The sequence below is a fragment of the Oncorhynchus kisutch genome, linkage group LG5, assembly GCF_002021735.2.
Source record: "Oncorhynchus kisutch isolate 150728-3 linkage group LG5, Okis_V2, whole genome shotgun sequence".
In the NCBI taxonomy this organism is placed as follows: Eukaryota; Metazoa; Chordata; class Actinopteri; order Salmoniformes; family Salmonidae; genus Oncorhynchus; species Oncorhynchus kisutch.
In genome coordinates this window covers 2375440-2393872 of record NC_034178.2, presented here as the reverse complement: position 1 = coordinate 2393872, position 18433 = coordinate 2375440, and the positions used below count along the sequence as shown (strand labels likewise).

Here is an 18433-nt window from a genome sequence, read left to right as displayed (position 1 = left end):
ACAGTGTAGACATTGTTAATGTTGTAAATGACTATTGTAGCTGAAAACGGCTGATATGTTATGGAATATCTACATAGGCGTACAGAGGCCCACTATCAGCAACCATCACTCCTGTGTTCCAATGGCACGTTGTGTTATAAATTTAAAAGTCTAATTGATCATTAGAAAACACTTTTGCAATTATGTTAGCACAGCTGAAAACTGTTGTGCTGATTAAAGAAGCAATAAAATTGGCCTTCTTTAGACTAGTTGAGTATCTGGAGCATCAGCATTTGTGGGTTCAATTACAGGCTCAAAATGGCCAGAAACAAAGAACTTTCTTCTGAAACTCGTCAGTGTATTCTTGTTCAGAGAAATGAAGGCTATTCCATGCGAGAAATTGCCAAGAAACTGAAGATCTCGTACAAAGCTGTGTACTATTTCCTTCACAGAACAGTGCAAACTGGCATAACCAGAATAGAGGGAGTGGGAGGCCCCGGTGCACAACTGAGCAAGCGGACAAGTACATTAGAGTGTCTAGTTTGAGAACCAGATGCCTCACAAATCCTCAACTAGCAGCTTCATTAAAGAGTACCCGCAAAACACCAGTCTCAGCGTCAACAGTGAAGAAGCGACTCCGGGATGCTGACCTTCTAGGCATATTCTCGGTGAACAACGTAAAACACTAAATAATGCATGCACAGCAGAATCTTTGTATTTATTTAACTAGGCTATTCAGTTAAGAACAAATCTTACATACAATGACGGCCTACACTGGCCAAACCCGGATGACGCTGCACCAATTATGCTGCGCCCTATGGGACTCCCAATCACAGCCAGTTGTGATACAGTACCGTCTGGATTTGAACCAGGGTGTCTGTAGTGACGCATCAAGCACTGAGATGCAGTGCCTTAGACCGCTGTGCCACCCAGGAGCCCAATTAGGCAGATAGCTTCTAACTATCAAAATCTAGAAAAAAGCTGTTAAATTCTACAACCACCTAAAAGGAAGTGATTCCCAAACCTTCCATAACAAAGCCATCACCTACAGAGAACTGAACCTGGAGAAGAGTCTCCTAAGCAAGCTGGTCCTGGGGCTCTGTTCAAGAACACAAACAGATGCCACAGAGCCCCAGGACAGCAACACAATTAGACCCAACCAAATCATGAGAAAACAAAAAGATAATTACTTGACACATTGAAAGAATATACAAAACAACTGAGCAAACTAGAAGGTATTTGGCCCTAAACAGAGAGTACACAGTGGCAGAATACCTGACCACTGTGACTGACCCAAAATTAAGGAAGTCTTTGCATATGTACAGACTCAGTGAGCATAGCCTTGCTATTGAGAAAGGCCACCGTAGACAGACCTGGCTCTCAAGAGAAGACAGGCTATGTGCACACTGCCCACAAAATGGGGTGGAAACTAAGCTGCACTGCCTAACCTCCTGCCAAATATATGACCATATTAGAGACACATATTTCCCTCAGATTACACAGATCCACAAAGAATTTGAAAACAAATCTAATCTTGATAAACTCCCATTCACCCTACTGGGTGAAATTCCACAGTGTGCCATCACAGCAGCAAGATTTGTGTCGCCACAAGAAAAAGGCAACCAGTGAAGAACAAACACCATTGTAAATACAACCCATATTTATGTTTATTTATTTTCCCTTTGTACTTAAATTATTTACACATCATTACAACACTGTATATAGACACAATATGATATTTGAAATGTCTTTATTCTTTTGGAACTTCTGTGAGTGTAATGTTTACTGTTCATTTTTTATTGTTTATTTCAATTTAGTTTATTATCTATTTCACTTACTTTGGAAATGTAAACATATGTTTCCCATGTCAATAAAGCCCCTTAAATTGAATTGAGAGAGAGAGAGACACACAGAGAGAGGGAATGAGAGAAAGAGAGAGACAGCGAGACAGAGAGAGAGAATGAGAGAGAGAGACAGAGAGAGAGAGACATAGAGAGAGAGACAGAGAGACAGAGAATGAGAGAGACACAGAGAGAGAGAGAAATGGATCCTGTGGTCGAGGAATATATTGTAGTGGAATATGAAAAAGGTCAACCTTCAACAGTTACAGTATATGAACCTACTGTAAGGCTACTAATGGCTCTAAGGCCAACACAACACAACATACAGTACAACCACAACACCCATACATTTGATGACAAAATATGTGCTTCTTACCAAAATGTCTCCCTTTAGGAGCAGGCCAGGTTCAATGGTGATGCAGATACTGGTGTGACTGTCCCCTTGTACGTTACTGTGGAAATCATTCAGATGAAAACCATTATAAACATTTTAAAAACTGTTTTGGGTGTTTTTCTTATAGTGGTTCAGGTATGACTGAAGTAAGAAGAGCTTGTTCCAAAGCAGGGGGGGGGGGGTCATTTCCGTGCGGTGTTGTTTTGGTCGTGAGGACCCTGGATGGAGAAGGTGTGTCAGTGAGGTGGGAGTTACGGTATCCCTCCCTGTACACATAGAGCCCTAGAGCTGTGTCACCTGCCTGCCCCGCCAGCACACACTGACACACATACTGACTCTCTCTCTCTCTCTTCCCACTCTCTCTCTCTCTCTCTCTCTCTCTCTCTCGCTCTCTCTCTCTCCCCACTCCCTCTCTTTCTCTCTGCTCCTCTCTCTCTGTTTCTCTCTCCCCCCTCTCTCTTTCTCTCTGCTCCTCTCTCTCTGTTTCCTCCTCCCTCTCTCTCTCTATCGCACACACACACACACACACACACACACACACACACACACACACACACACACACACACACACACACACACACACACACACACACACACACACACACACACACATACACAAACCAATTCAGATTATCAAGGGCTAATCTCTAAACAAGGGGTGACAGGCTTGAAAGTACTGTGGACTGAGAGGGAGAGAAAGAAAGAGGGATAGAGTGACAGAAAGGAGAGAAAACAAGCCCCCTGAAAGACAAATCAACCCACAATGCAACAGATAAAAAGTAAAGAAACATACTATATCCCTGACGTGTAGACTGGCTGCATCGCCTGGTAAATCTTCAGGAAAGGACGACAGCCTGCAAGGGAAGAAAAGGAAGAAAAAGTATTCCAAAATGAAACAATTATTTATACTCATTGAATGAAAGTCTATCCCATTGAAGAAAAAATTAAGATAAAAAAAATAAATCATTAATCATTTCTAATAATGAAATAAATGCTCTCCTGTTGCAGACTCACCTCCTTTGGACTCGAAGTTGGGGATGCCGTGCATGATGACGTGGTGCAGGAACAGAGGCTTGTTGTTAATCTTGATGTGGCCAGAGAGCAGACCACTGAAGTAACGCACATACCTACACACATCCACACAACACAGTCACAGTGTGAAACAGAGGGACAACCCTTCAATGTCATGCACCATGAGTCTGGCAAGCAAGACTAGCAAGCACGCCCCATCTATTATCAAAGAGGCTTCGCACACTATGGAGATGTCAGAGTGAATTGGAGTGTCTGAGGACAAGGCCGCTCTGCCTGCCAGGCAGGGGCATGTTGTGTTGTGTTGGTGAGCTCTGCCTGCCAGGCAGGGGAATGTTGTGTTGTGTTGGTGAGCTCTGTCTGCCAGGCAGGGGAATGTTGTGTTGTGTTGGTGAGCTCTGTCTGCCAGGCAGGGGAATGTTGTGTTGTGTTGGTGAGCTCTGCCTGCCAGGCAGGGGAATGTTGTGTTGTGTTGGTGAGCTCTGCCTGCCAGGCAGGGGAATGTTGTGTTGTGTTGGTGAGCTCTGCCTGCCAGGCAGGGGAATGTTGTGTTGTGTTGGTGAGCTCTGCCTGCCAGGCAGGAGAATGTTGTGTTGTGTTGGTGAGCTCTGCCTGCCAGGCAGGGGAATGTTGTGTTGTGTTGGTGAGCTCTGCCTGCCAGGATGGGGAATGTTGTGTGGTGTTGGTGAGCTCTGCCTACCAGGCAGGGGCATGTTGTGTTGTGTTGGTGAGCTCTGCCTGCCAGGCAGCCTGTTAATGATACTAATGATGATCATGCAGAGTGTGACTTCTGTTCCAGAGGTCGGCCCATCTCCATACCACCCCTTTGCTCCCCCCACGCCCAGCTGGCAGCCGCCAGATGGTTCGGTCTCCCAAATGAAATTAGGTCGGAGCAGGAAGCAATCACAGAGCAGCTGGGTTGTGTAAGGAGCTCCCTGTGTAACAGCGGGGTCACGCCGGAAAACACAGCCACACAGATTCTGACATATTACAGTTACTACTGTACAGAGATATATATATATATATATATATACAGTGCCTTGCGAAAGTATTCGGCCCCCTTGAACTTTGCGACCTTTTGCCACATTTCAGGCAAAATATTTTTTTGTGAAGAATCAACAACAAGTGGGACACAATCATGAAGTGGAATGACATTTATTGGATATTTCAAACTTTTTTAACAAATCAAAAACTGAAATTGGGCGTGCAAAATTATTCAGCCCCTTTACTTTCAGTGCAGCAAACTCTCTCCAGAAGTTCAGTGAAGATCTCTGAATGATCCAATGTTGACCTAAATGACTAATGATGATAAATACAATCCACCTGTGTGTAATCAAGTCTCCGTATAAATGCACCTGCACTGTGATAGTCTCAGAGGTCCGTTAAAAGCGCAGAGAGCATCATGAAGAACAAGGAACACACCAGACAGGTCCGAGATACTGTTGTGAAGAAGTTTAAAGCCGGATTTGGATACAAAAAGATTTCCCAAGCTTTAAACATCCCAAGGAGCACTCTGCAAGCGATAATATTGAAATGGAAGGAGTATCAGACCACTGCAAATCTACCCAAGACCTGGCCGTCCCTCTAAACTTTCAGCTCATACAAGGAGAAGACTGTTCAGAGATGCAGCCAAGAGGCCCATGATCACTCTGGATGAACTGCAGAGATCTACAGCTGAGGTGGGAGATTCTGTCCATAGGACAACAATCAGTCGTATATTGCACAAATCTGGCCTTTATGGAAGAGTGGCAAGAAGAAAGCCATTTCTTAAAGATATCCATAAAAAGTGTCATTTAAAGTTTGCCACAAGCCACCTGGGAGACACACCAAACATGTGGAAGAAGGTGCTCTGGTCAGATGAAACCAAAATTGAACTTTTTGGCAACAATGCAAAACGTTATGTTTGGCGTAAAAGCAACACAGCTCATTACCCTGAACACATCATCCCCACTGTCAAACATGGTGGTGGCAGCATCATGGTTTGGGCCTGCTTTTCTTCAGCAGGGACAGGGAAGATGGTTAAAATTGATGGGAAGATGGATGGAGCCAAATACAGGACCATTCTGGAAGAAAACCTGATGGAGTCTGCAAAAGACCTGAGACTGGGACGGAGATTTGTCTTCCAAAAAGACAATGATCCAAAACATAAAGCAAAATCTACAATGGAATGGTTCAAAAATAAACATATCCAGGTGTTAGAATGGCCAAGTCAAAGTCCAGACCTGAATCCAATCGAGAATCTGTGGAAAGAACTGAAAACTGCTGCTCTCCATCCAACCTCACTGAGCTCGAGCTGTTTTGCAAGGAGGAATGGGAAAAGATTTCAGTCTCTCGAAGTGCAAAACTGATAGAGACATACCCCAAGCGACTTACAGCTGTAATCGCAGCAAAAGGTTGCGCTACAAACTATTAACTTAAGGGGGCTGAATAATTTTGCACGCCCAATTTTTCAGTTTTTGATTTGTTAAAAAAGTTTGAAATATCCAATAAATGTTGTTCCACTTCATGATTGTGTCCCACTTGTTGTTGATTCTTCACAAAAAATACAGTTTTATATCTTTATGTTTGAAGCCTGAAATGTGGCAAAAGGTCGCAAAGTTCAAGGGGGCCGAATACTTTCGCAAGGCACTGTATATATATATATAATGTTGGGCTGTCACAGAGATCAAGTCTGGACAACCATCCGCCATTTTGGCTCAGAACATTCCACTCAAGGATCTAACCTACGGTAGATTCTAATCTAGAGTGGAATTTCCTCACAAGAATGTTGATGATGATTTGATAGTGATACCTCTCAGAACAGAAGTGTGTTTCTCTATGTGGTGCGTTTCTACGGCAGCGTAGCACTGCTGAGATCCACCCCCCCCCCCCCCCCTCCCAATGTTAATGTCACACATGCCAGACCATAATAAGTTCAGACTGCGGGGAACTGGCTGGGGGATAATTATATCTGAGTAAGGAAACAGCAGCTGGTCAGAGGCCTAATGCTGCTACTGCTGCTGTTGCCTGCTGGATACACCTGGGGTTCCCTTATCTGCCACAAACTATGGATACCGGATCAGTTTGTATTTACTCAGTAATGACCTATGGCTAGGGCTGGGTTAGTGAGATCTGACCCTAAATCAGTTCTAAGCGCCACTAAGGGTTCCCTTACAAAGCCACCTGTTCAGCATGCCAGATCACTGAGGAGGGGAGGAAGGAACAATGGATAGTAGTGTCAGAATGAACTCTGAAAACCATTTGACCTTTCAGCTCTCAGTGGAATGCTGGAGAATGCAAAAAGCTGCTAGGCTTTCCAAAAAACATTATTCCTCAATTATGTCAATTAGCTTCATTGGGAGGATTAAGGGAACAAAAAGACAGAAGCATTTCCTGTTTGGGACGCACTGGGAGCGAGGGACTGAGGAGAGGAGGATAGCCTTTGAAACAGTGAGAGTTACACCAGGTCATCCATTGACTGGATTCCACTCTGAGAAGTCACGCCCATCCCTTTACTCTTGTTGACTTCTTCAATGAACAGAATGAAGGATACACATTCTAAGAATGGAATCCAGCCGGTTGCTCTCACCAAGGGATCAAACTCATCCAGCCTATAGGAAGTTGTAGAGTGCAAAAACAAGAAGTGAGGTAGTAAGTGGTAACTGACCTTCTCTGGGACGGTTGTCCCACAGGAAGTGCTTTGTCTTCGTAGAAGCGCCTCATGGCGAACCTGTCCAGTGCCTGGTCAGCACTGAAGACCACAGGAGAGACAAAGGTAATGTTCAGCTCTTCTTCACAGAACACATACCATATACTATACAATAAGTTTGCCCTGAAATGACCCTGAAAAGTGTCCTTACGTTGTCTTCTCCCTTAAAAAACATCATTAATTGACCGTGTCCCTTAAGAAGTGTCCTTAATCTACAGCTTTTCATCTTTTTCCATCCCCACAATGCTACAGTATCCCAGTATTATTATCTGATCAATGTACAGATGTAGGATCTTAATTTGATCACCCTGTTGCAGGAAAACCTTCCTGAAGTGTATTTGAGGTTAAAAAGCATTCTGAAGTTCAAAAATGTCCATGAATTATAATCCACATAATAATTCACATGTCCTGTTGCTGCAGGATTATTTTCCTGCTGTAGCAAACTGGCTCAAATAAAGATCCTACATCTGTAACATGTAACGTTTGTTTACTGTTTACTCTTCTAGAATGCCAATGACTCTCAAGCATTCAGCAAGATAGTTCTATATCGGGTATCAAAGAAATAAGTGTGATTTGACCTTTCTTATCTTTACAGGATATGACATATGTAAATGTTCCTGTTTATTGACTAAAAATACACCAGAGCCTGAACAGAATGTTTTGGCATAACAACCACATCAGTGTTTAATTTGAGGCCCGATTCCAATTCCCTTTGGCCTATCTATCTGTTACAGATCTACGTGCTTGTCCTGACATCACCCCATGTTTTTGTCCATGACTTGACCGACATCTCAAGGGGTGAAGCCATTGAAATCAGGGTTGGGGTGAATTCTAATGGAAGTCGGTCAATTCAGGAAGGGATTTTAATTTAAAATCCCAAAATGGAAAAAGCTTTTGACATATATTGCTTCTACTTTTTAGGTTATTGAGAAGTCAATTAAAATGGATGGCCTGTTTTGAATTACTGAATTAAAATGTCAGTTTACTTTCTGAATTGACTGCCTTCGATTCAAATTGACCCCAACACTGATAGAAATCTAAAATGACATGTATAGAATGGACAAATGTCTGTTTTATCTTCATCTGGAAATATCTGGGAACTTTAAGGATGTACGGAACTTCAAGCAGGGTGGTGATATTGAATGAATACATTGTTCCATGTTGACTAATAACAAACAGGGTACATGAGGTCAGTTTGTCTGCAGTCAGAAGTCTCTGGTACCTGGCTGATATGTTGACTAATAACAAACAGGGTACATGAGGTCAGTTTGTCTGCAGTCAGAAGTCTCTGGTACCTGGCTGATATGTTGACTAATAACAAACAGGGTACATGAGGTCAGTTTGTCTGCAGTCAGAAGTCACTGGTACCTGGCTGATATGTTGACTAATAACAAACAGGGTACATGAGATCAGTTTGTCTGCAGTCAGAAGTCTCTGGTACCTGGCTGATATGTTACTGTAATGCATGTAGGCAGCCACCACCACTCCTGTCCTCCCACGGTTCCCCTGCAGAAAGAGAGAGAGAGGTGGAGAGAGGGGGAGGGAGAGGGAGAGAGGGGGAGGGAGAGGGAGAGAGAGGGGGGAGAGGGAGAGAGAGGGGGGAGAGGGAGGGAGAGAATAGGGGGAGATAGGGGAGAGAGAGGGAGAGAGAGGGGGGAGAGAGGGGAGAGAGAGGCGGAGGGAGAGGGAGAGAGAGGGGGAGAGAGAGGGGGGGAGAGGGAGAGAGAGGGGGGAGAGGGAGGGAGAGAATAGGGGGAGATAGGGGGGAGAGAGGGAGAGAGGGGGGAGAGAGGGAGAGAGAGGGGGAGAGAGGGGGAGGGAGAGGGAGAGAGGGGGAGGGAGAGGGAGAGAGAGGGGGGAGAGGGAGAGAGAGAATAGGGGGAGATAGGGGGGGAGAGAGGGAGAGAGAGGGGGGAGAGAGGGAGAGAGAGGGGGAGAGAGGGGAGGGAGAGAGGGGGAGGGAGAGGGAGAGAGAGGGGGAGAGGGGGTGGATAGGGGGGATGGGGAGAGAGGGAGATATACTTTTTGAGAAAGAATACAAGGCTATTTTTAGTTACACACTTGAAGGCTGAATAATGTTTGTACCTGCAGTGTAGACATGTAAATGCTGTACGGTGAGTTAGACTTGAGTGACCAGGCTATTTTCAAGCCAAACTGTCACAGATGGAATGTGATCAAACTGCCTGGTTCCATTTATCACAATGACATTGTTTGTGGTCAAATTCAACTGAAGATAGAAATGCAACACTACCGGAGAAACCTTTGACCTCAACTCTGAAACAGCAAGTGGAACATTTCTGACTGGGGCGAGAACAAATAGCATTTAGTCAAATTAGGCGTTTCTGAATGGAAGCAGTTTTTCCATCTTGACCAAAAGCTTCAATTTCAGGACGAGGGGGAAAATAAGTGTTGGTAACCATGGGGATGCTCTGTTTGCTACCACTTGTTGTACATATTGAATAAAATGTTCCCCCACAGACTTATCAAGTTACTACTCACTATTCAGCTACATTGACTCAAAGTCTTTAACACGGATTGATAGAGACTTAGATGAAGTTTTTAAAGTCGTTTTTTGGGGAGTTACTGTTGTTGACATTGGATCATTCATGACAAGTTGTATGATGAATCATTGGGCCTGAGAGGTTGGGGGAGGAGGATGTGCTGCCAAAACACAGGCAGCAGCAGCAACAGCCTCTATTAGAATCAAATGACTCTCATGTTCACTGGATTTCTGTGTGATATACGGCTTCAGTCTAACAGTCTGCAGTTAAGAACCATTTAAATGTTTCACCAGCAATACTATAATGTGGAGGACTTGTCTTCCAACTACAAGACAGCTTGATTATCCCACTTTGTCCAATGAGGTACAGGGAGACAGTTTGGTGTTTTACCTCCTTACCAATGAGGATGGAGGACATACAGAGTAAAGTATTCATAGGGGACTTTCTCCCTGGGGCCTGGCTGTCTCCTTTCACACTCTTCAAACAGAGACCACCCTCTACTGTCCTTAACACAGTGGACTGCGGCATACTGTAACACTCCCGGGAAGAAACCCTTCATTCCTCCCTTCCATGGACTGATCAGTGATCTACAAGACCACGGGACCCTGTTCCAATACCCTGACTATGTATCCTTCCTTCCTTCCTCCCTTCCCTTGAGTGATCAGTGATCTACAAGACCACGGGAGCCTGTTCCAATACCCTGACTATGTATCCTTCCTTCCTTCCTCCCTTCCCTGGAGTGATCAGTGATCTGTAAGACTACGGGACCCTGTTCCAATACCCTGACTATGTATCCTTCCTTCCTTCCTCCCTTCCCTGGAGTGATCAGTGATCTGTAAGACTACGGGACCCTGTTCCAATACCCTGACTATGTATCCTTCCTTCCTTCCTTCCTCCCTTCCCTGGAGTGATCAGTGATCTGTAAGACCACGGGACCCTGTTCCAATACCCTGACTATGTATCCTTCCTTCCTTCCTCCCTTCCCTGGAGTGATCAGTGATCTGTAAGACCACGGGACCCTGTTCCAATACCCTGACTATGTATCCTTCCTTCCTCCCTTCCCTGGAGTGATGTGTCCGACCACCTACCTTGTTGTGAAGCACCACTACATTGTGTTGGTCAGCGTTGAGCCAGGTGTCCATGGCCTTGCACATGCTGCAGATCTTATCCAGGGCAGGAGCATAATGGTCTGGCCAGCCAAACTCCAGCACCTACAAGGGGCCACACAGACCACTATCACATATCAAAACGTCCACCACTACCATTGCATTTAGGAGAGTTGTGTGTGTGTGTGTGTGTGTGTGTGTGTGTGTGTGTGTGTGTGTGTGTGTGTGTGTGTGTGTGTGTGTGTGTGTGTGTGTGTGTGTGTGTGTGTGTGTGTGTGCGTTCGTGCGTGTGTATTTGTGTGTGTATACCTTGTGGTTAAGCTTGGTGATGTCATTCCTCCGCTCGCTTAGGTTGAGGAGCTGAAATCACAAAATCCACACCAATAAGCATGAGAACGATTCCAGGAAACAGTTGTACATCAGCAACAGGACGTGACAGGGTGCATGAAAAGCCACCACACCAACAGACTGGGCCGGTAGTGAGGTAGAGCAGTGGCAGGACAGGGGTCTCACCAGATAGTGTTCCCCGTGTTTGGAGGCCAGCATGGAGGCCACCTCCTTGATGTTGGAGGTGTAGCTGCGCTCCTCCGCTCCGCTGGGGAAGGAGACAGAGATGATCCTCTCGGTGATATACACCAGGTCCACCTCATAGTTCTCATCCATGGCCTGCAGCAGACTGACACTCCTGGGGAGAGGAGAGGAGAGAGGAGAGAGGAGAGAGGAGAGAGGAGAGAGGAGAGAGGAGAGAGGAGAGAGGAGAGAGGAGAGGATAGATAGTTAAAGTGATGTACAACAGATTCACCTCATAGTTCTCATCCATGGCCTGCAATATACACACTCCTGGGGAGAGGAGAGGAGGGGAAGAGGACAGATAGTTAGATATGTGATGTATACTAGGTCCACCTCATAGTTCTCAGAGGAGAGGAGAGGAGAGGAGATGGGAGAGGAGAGATAGTTAGAGAAATGATGTACACCAGGTCCACCTCACAGTCCTCCTCCATGGACTGCAGCAGACTGACACTGCTGGGGAGAGGGGGAGTGGAGAGAGGGGGAGAGGAGAGGAGGGGAAGAGGACAGATAGTTAGATATGTGATGTATACTAGGTCCACCTCATAGTTCTCAGAGGAGAGGAGAGGAGAGGAGAGGAGAGGAGAGGAGAGGAGAGGAGAGGAGAGGAGAGGAGAGGAGAGGAGAGGAGAGGAGAGGAGAGGAGAGGAGAGGAGAGGAGAGGAGAGGAGAGGAGAGGAGAGGAGAGGTGATGTACACCTCATTGTCCTCCTCTATGGCCTGCAGCAGACTGACACTCCTGGGGAGAGGGGGAGTGGAGAGAGGGGGATATGAGGGGAGAGAGGAGATGAGGGGAGATGAGAGGAGATGAGGGGAGAGGATAAGGGAGGAGAGGGAAGAGATGAGAGAGTTAGAGAGGTGATGTACACCTCATTGTCCTCCTCTATGGCCTGCAGCAGACTGACACTCCTGGGGAGGAAGATACTCCTTATGATCTAAAAGGTCAAACTGATCCTAGATCACCACTGCTACTCTGTATGAATATGGCCCCTGATATCTTACAGGGTTTGTACATCAGCACTAGTCTATGAAGCTCTTCCTTGGTGGCTCTTGTGTGTGGTATCTATTATGTAGCATATCTTTGATGTATGAGTTTTCAGTACTGACAAACCAATGTGATTTATGTCTATGGTAATTGGAAAGTGGCGTCATATGATATCACACATGTTTTCATAAACATCTTCAATCCTTCAGTTCAGAACAAAGTGTTCTGGAATGATCCAAGCGGGTATTGCACAATCATTCTGATCAGCTCCCCAAATCCCGACTCCCAGTTGGCTGTTAGATGGGAAACGTAGCTGGAGAAACAGGCATGGTTGTCACAGTGACAACAGGATAGAATACATCCTGATGGGGTTTTGATAGGCCTGTGTCCACGGATTTCAGTGTGTGTTGAGCACTATGGGCATCAATGGACCGAAACGTGACGTCAGAGAAACAGGTGTAAACGTGGCCGTATACTGCAGTAGATGAGGAATAAGTGACCGCCTGGATAGTGAGGGAAAGATAGTGGTCTCTCTTACCGTGATGGCCTTCGTCTAGTCTGCTCACTCTTACAGGACCTTGGGGTTCCCTACAGAGAACACAGAGAAGATAGAGCACACACTCAGTCTCCTTGATCAACTTGCCATTGTTTGTGTTTCACGTAAGTGTGCGAGTGAGTGTAATACACAACTGCATTGTAAATTCCACATTAAAGCACACTGCATCTGGTCTTCTACTATATCAAATCCAAACACAACTGGATGGAATTTAGCCATGAGGAGGTGCGCCCATTGCGTTGAAATAACATGGTATCCCTGGGGACTTACTTGTACCCAGTGTCCACATCATCAGTCTAACTAGAGAGAGAAAAGCAGTGGAGAATATCGAGGATTCATTTCAACAACGAGGGGGATTAGCAGTAGACAATAGATCACAGTGTTCAGACACAAAGTGCTGTGTTCTAAAATAGATGCTGGTGCTTTAAACACATAGTATCACCGTGGTATTAGCCTGTCTATGACCCTGGTGACAGGGTGGTGATGGGTTGGTTAGTGGCATGTGGCATGTGGCAACAGTCTTAAACAGCTTTCTTTGCTCGTCTCCTCATCTCCACGTCTCCTTTCCTTCATGGTAACGTAATCCAGCAACATTAGGAAACATCTAATTACTGATAATTGGTTGTTTCCTGTTACAGTAATCTAACTGACATCACATACTTGGCGTGTCCTGCAACCAACCAGCCAACCAGCCAACCAGCCAACCAGCCAACCAGCCAACCAACACACTCCTGGCACAGGCTACAGGTTAAAACATTCAGTTTGATACGCTAGCAAAGTACTGTATGTTTCAAATGTGAAAATACACAAACACTTAAAGTTAGCCTGTACAGTACATAACTGTCTGTCTGTCTGTCTGTCTGTCTGTCTGTCTGTCTGTCTGTCTGTCTGTCTGTCTGTCTGTCTGTCTGTCTGTCTGTCTGTCTGTCTGTCTGTCTGTCTGTCTGTCTGTCTGTCTGTCTGTCTGTCTGTCTGTCTGTCTGTCTGTCTGTCTGTCTGTCTGTCTGTCTGTCTGTCTGTCTGTCTGTCTGTCTGTGTTTGACCCTTCTGTAAGAGTTACATTGACTACATCCTGCCATCTGTCTGTCCATGGTCACGAAGGCAGGGAGATGAGGACAGGGAGACGTCTACCTATACTGGGACATCAGTAGGGCTACCTTTAGTGATTCAACATCCTTTTTACCACAAGGCAAGCACTGCCTTCCCCATATGGCTGGGAAATACACAGCACTATGTGAAGGAGGACACAGAGGACCTGAACAGAACAGAAACTTATGTACACAGTACAGAGCTCTGTGTTGCCATTGTTCCATTCATTTCTCTGTGATGAAACTAATCCTCGTCAGGCAAAAGGAAAACCAATATTCATAGTGATGTGACTAGAAACAGATGCTGCCTGCTGGAACCAAGGACACTGTTGCTCGAAAACTGCAACAATATGTCTGTTCACAGGGGACAAGAGTGACAATTACGTAAGAACAAGGTCTCTTGCATCACACACATGGCATGGACACACACACACACACACACACACATGCCTGTATACACACGCAGAACTAAACGTGTACACACAACACAACCACCAAGCCCCTCATACAATCTGTGTCCACACACACACACACACACACACACACACCACTCTTTTTTTTTCATCATTTGTAACTCGGAAAGCTATCCCTAAGTGACTGTTACTGTGTGTGTGTGTGTGTGTGTGTGTGTCCGACATTCCCACCTCAGTAATACTCATCACAGTTATGAAAACCAGCTGTAAAGATACTCTACCCAGCAGGACCAACAAACTACCAACAAGAGAATCCCAGAGAGACAGGAGGAGGACATTCAATGTAAGACCACAACACACAGAGAGACAGGAGGAAGACATTCAATGTAAGACCACAACACACAGAGAGACAGGAGGAAGACATTCAATGTAAGACCACAACACACAGAGAGACAGGAGGAAGACATTCAATGTAAGACCACAACACACAGAGAGACAGGAGGAAGACATTCAATGTAAGACCACAACACACAGAGAGACAGGAGGAAGACATTCAATGTAAGACCACAACACACAGAGAGACAGGAGGAAGACATTCAATGTAAGACCACAACACACAGAGAGACAGGAGGAAGACATTCAATGTAAGGGCCACAACACACAGAGAGACAGGAGGAAGACATTCAATGTAAGACCACAACACACAGAGAGACAGGAGGAAGACATTCAATGTAAGAACACAACACACAGAGAGACAGGAGGAAGACATTCAATGTAAGACCACAACACACAGAGAGACAGGAGGAAGACATTCAATGTAAGACCACAACACACAGAGAGACAGGAGGAAGACATTCAATGTAATACCACAACACACAGAGAGACAGGAGGAAGACATTCAATGTAAGACCACAACACACAGAGAGACAGGAGGAAGACATTCAATGTAAGACCACAACACACAGAGAGACAGGAGGAAGACATTCAATGTAAGACCACAACACACAGAGAGACAGGAGGAAGACATTCAATGTAATACCACAACACACAGAGAGACAGGAGGAAGACATTCAATGTAATACCACAACACACACAGAGACAGGAAGAAGACATTCAATGTAATACCACAACACACAGAGAGACAGGAGGAAGACATTCAATGTAATACCACAACACACAGAGAGACAGGAGGAAGACATTCAATGTAATACCACAACACACAGAGAGACAGGAGGAAGACATTCAATGTAAGACCACAACACACAGAGAGACAGGAGGAAGACATTCAATGTAAGACCACAACACACAGAGAGACAGGAGGAAGACATTCAATGTAAGACCACAACACACAGAGAGACAGGAGGAAGACATTCAATGTAAGACCACAACACACAGAGACAGGAAGAAGACATTCAATGTAAGACCACTACACACAGAGACAGGAAGAAGACATTCAATGTAAGACCACAACACACAGAGACAGGAAGAAGACATTCAATGTAAGACCATAACACACAGAGACAGGAAGAAGACATTCAATGTAAGACCACAACACACAGAGAGACAGGAGGAAGACATTCAATGTAATACCACAACACACAGAGAGACAGGAGGAAGACATTCAATGTAATACCACAACACACAGAGAGACAGGAGGAAGACATTCAATGTAATACCACAACACACAGAGAGACAGGAGGAAGACATTCAATGTAAGACCACAACACACAGAGAGACAGGAGGAAGACATTCAATGTAAGACCACAACACACAGAGAGACAGGAGGAAGACATTCAATGTAAGACCACAACACACAGAGAGACAGGAGGAAGACATTCAATGTAAGACCACAACACACAGAGAGACAGGAGGAAGACATTCAATGTAAGACCACAACACACAGAGAGACAGGAGGAAGACATTCAATGTAAGACCACAACACACAGAGAGACAGGAGGAAGACATTCAATGTAAGACCACAACACACAGAGAGACAGGAGGAAGACATTCAATGTAAGACCACAACACACAGAGAGACAGGAGGAAGACATTCAATGTAAGACCACAACACACACAGAGACAGGAAGAAGACACACAAAACGTGGAAAACAAAGTTGAACCTAAAACCAATGACATGGTGAAATGTTTTTGTGATTTCACATTGAATTCAAAACTAGACATTGAGCTGACGTCTGTGCCCATTGGGTAATGCAACAACATAAGGACAAACTCATTATTAAAGTGGAATTTCACCCAAAACGTACAACTTCATATGCCATTCCTCAAGGCACCCTAGATCCCCTAAATACACCCAAATACAAAGTAGTGTGTTTGACAGCAGGGAAACATACACTAAAAAGCCAGATTTGTCCGTCATCCCACCAGGTACACTTCCAGAGTGGGCGTGGCCTACCTTAAATAGGTACTCAGCACTCCGCCTCCAGGAATTGCGGAAGGAGGTGAGGCGCCTGCGGAGGGCGCCACCTGAGGTCATGGCTGGACTGATCTGGTCTGGACCAGGGTCCCTCTCGCTCTAGCCCTTCTTTGTTCACCCTATCGCCCTGGGGAAGGCTTCAATGACCAAACGCCTTGGTTGTCAATCACAGAGAAACACCTGGAGTCTAATATCCATATTCGTTTCCTTCCAGGAGACGACGAAGATCTTGTTGTATATGTCCAGTTTGTTCTTTGTTGTTTATTCCTTTGTCATGATGAGACTCTCTCCTCAAAAGTCTCAGCTCCCCCCAAAACAGGTTCCAGCTCAGTCTTTAACGTTCTTGCTCTCTATTCTTCTCCTCCGTGCCTCTCGTTTGTCTTTCCCCTTTAGTGCTTATTCTTTCTCTTCTCCCGCCCACTTTTGGTTTCTCCCTTCCCTCTTTCTTATTATGCCTCATTATTTCTTCTCTCTCTCTCTCTCTCTCTCTCTCTCTCTCTCTCTCTCTCTCTCTCTCTCTCTCTCTCTCCCTCCCTCTCTCTCTCTCTCTCTCGCTCTGTGGTTTGTGTGTGTGTGTGTGTGTGCGCGTGTGGTCCCCGTCTAAATACTACTACGTCTCCAAGTTAATTAAATGTACTTATTGTAAAGCGACACCACCACATTGTGCTAGTGTGAATGCCTTGGAACAGTGGGACTACGAGAGGTCGTTTGTTGGCTAACACTCTTCCCGAAACCCATCCGTTGACCCTTAGCTACCAATTACACATTTCCAGAGTCATTCCAGAGAGAGCTGGTGTTTCCCTCTATCGTATATAGGTGTAACCCTGACTGCTCCCTATAACACTGATGCTCTTATATACCAGGGATTCAGAGTTGAGAGCAGAAATACTTTCCTCCAGTGCTGACTGAGGTCAGAGAGAGGAATACAGCCGACCACTGAAACTAAAGTGGGCTTCCTAGTGTCACAACCAGTGAGGAGGAGGAGAACCACTGTGTTAGTTTAATGTCTGTTAGGTACATTTGTGTTAGGTAATATGTGTTGGGTTAATGTGTGTTAGGTTAATGTGTGTTAGGTTAATGTGTGTTAGGTTAATGTGTGTTAGGTTAATGTGTGTTAGGTTAATGTGTGTTAGGTTAATGTGTGTTAGGTTAATGTGTGTTAGGTTAATGTGTGTTAGGTTAATGTCTGTTAGGTTAATGTGTGTTAGGTTAATGTGTGTTAGGTTAATGTGTGTTGGGTTAATGTGTGTTAGGTAAATGTGTGTTAGGTTAATGTGTGTTAGGTTGATGTGTGTTGGTTTAATGTGTGTTAGGTTAATGTGTGTTAGGTTAATGTGTGTTAGGTAAATGTGTGTTAGGTTAATGTGTGTTAGGTTAATGTGTGTTGGGTTAATGTGTGTTAGGTAAATGTGTGTTAGGTTAATGTGTGTTAGGTTAATGTGTGTTGGGTTAATGTGTGTTAGGTAAATGTGTGTTAGGTTAATGTGTGTTAGGTTAATGTGTGTTGGGTTAATGTGTGTTAGGTAAATGTGTGTTAGGTTAATGTGTGTTAGGTTGATGTGTGTTGGTTTAATGTGTGTTAGGTTAATGTGTGTTAAGTTAATGTGTGTTAGGTAAATGTGTGTTAGGTTAATGTGTGTTAGGTTAATGTGTGCTGGGTTAATGTGTGTTAGGTAAATGTGTGTTAGGTTAATGTGTGTTAGGTTAATGTGTGTTAGGTTAATGAGTGTTAGGTTAATGTGTGTTAGGTTAATGTGTGTTAGGTAAATGTGTGTTAGGTTAATGTGTGTTAGGTTAATGTCTGTTAGGTACATTTGTGTTAGGTTAATGTGTGTTAAGTAAATGTGTGTTG

General features: G+C 44.8%; 1 protein-coding gene across 7 annotated transcripts in view; it reads right to left on the bottom strand.

The window, feature by feature from the left end:
- LOC109884357 (tensin-like) overlaps positions 1–18433 on the bottom strand; it is a 221719-nt gene that overhangs the window by 44874 nt on the left and 158412 nt on the right. For all 7 annotated transcript variants that reach the window (XM_031824010.1, XM_031824014.1, XM_031824008.1 and 4 more), the window contains 9 exons: positions 12629–12678; positions 11052–11223; positions 10848–10898; positions 10521–10643; positions 8373–8437; positions 6890–6973; positions 3229–3341; positions 3008–3068; positions 2197–2272 (listed from right to left, as the gene is read on the bottom strand). In XM_031824010.1, the coding sequence (XP_031679870.1) occupies positions 2197–2272; positions 3008–3068; positions 3229–3341; positions 6890–6973; positions 8373–8437; positions 10521–10643; positions 10848–10898; positions 11052–11223; positions 12629–12678 (795 nt within the window). The remainder of the gene's footprint in view (positions 1–2196; positions 2273–3007; positions 3069–3228; positions 3342–6889; positions 6974–8372; positions 8438–10520; positions 10644–10847; positions 10899–11051; positions 11224–12628; positions 12679–18433) is intronic.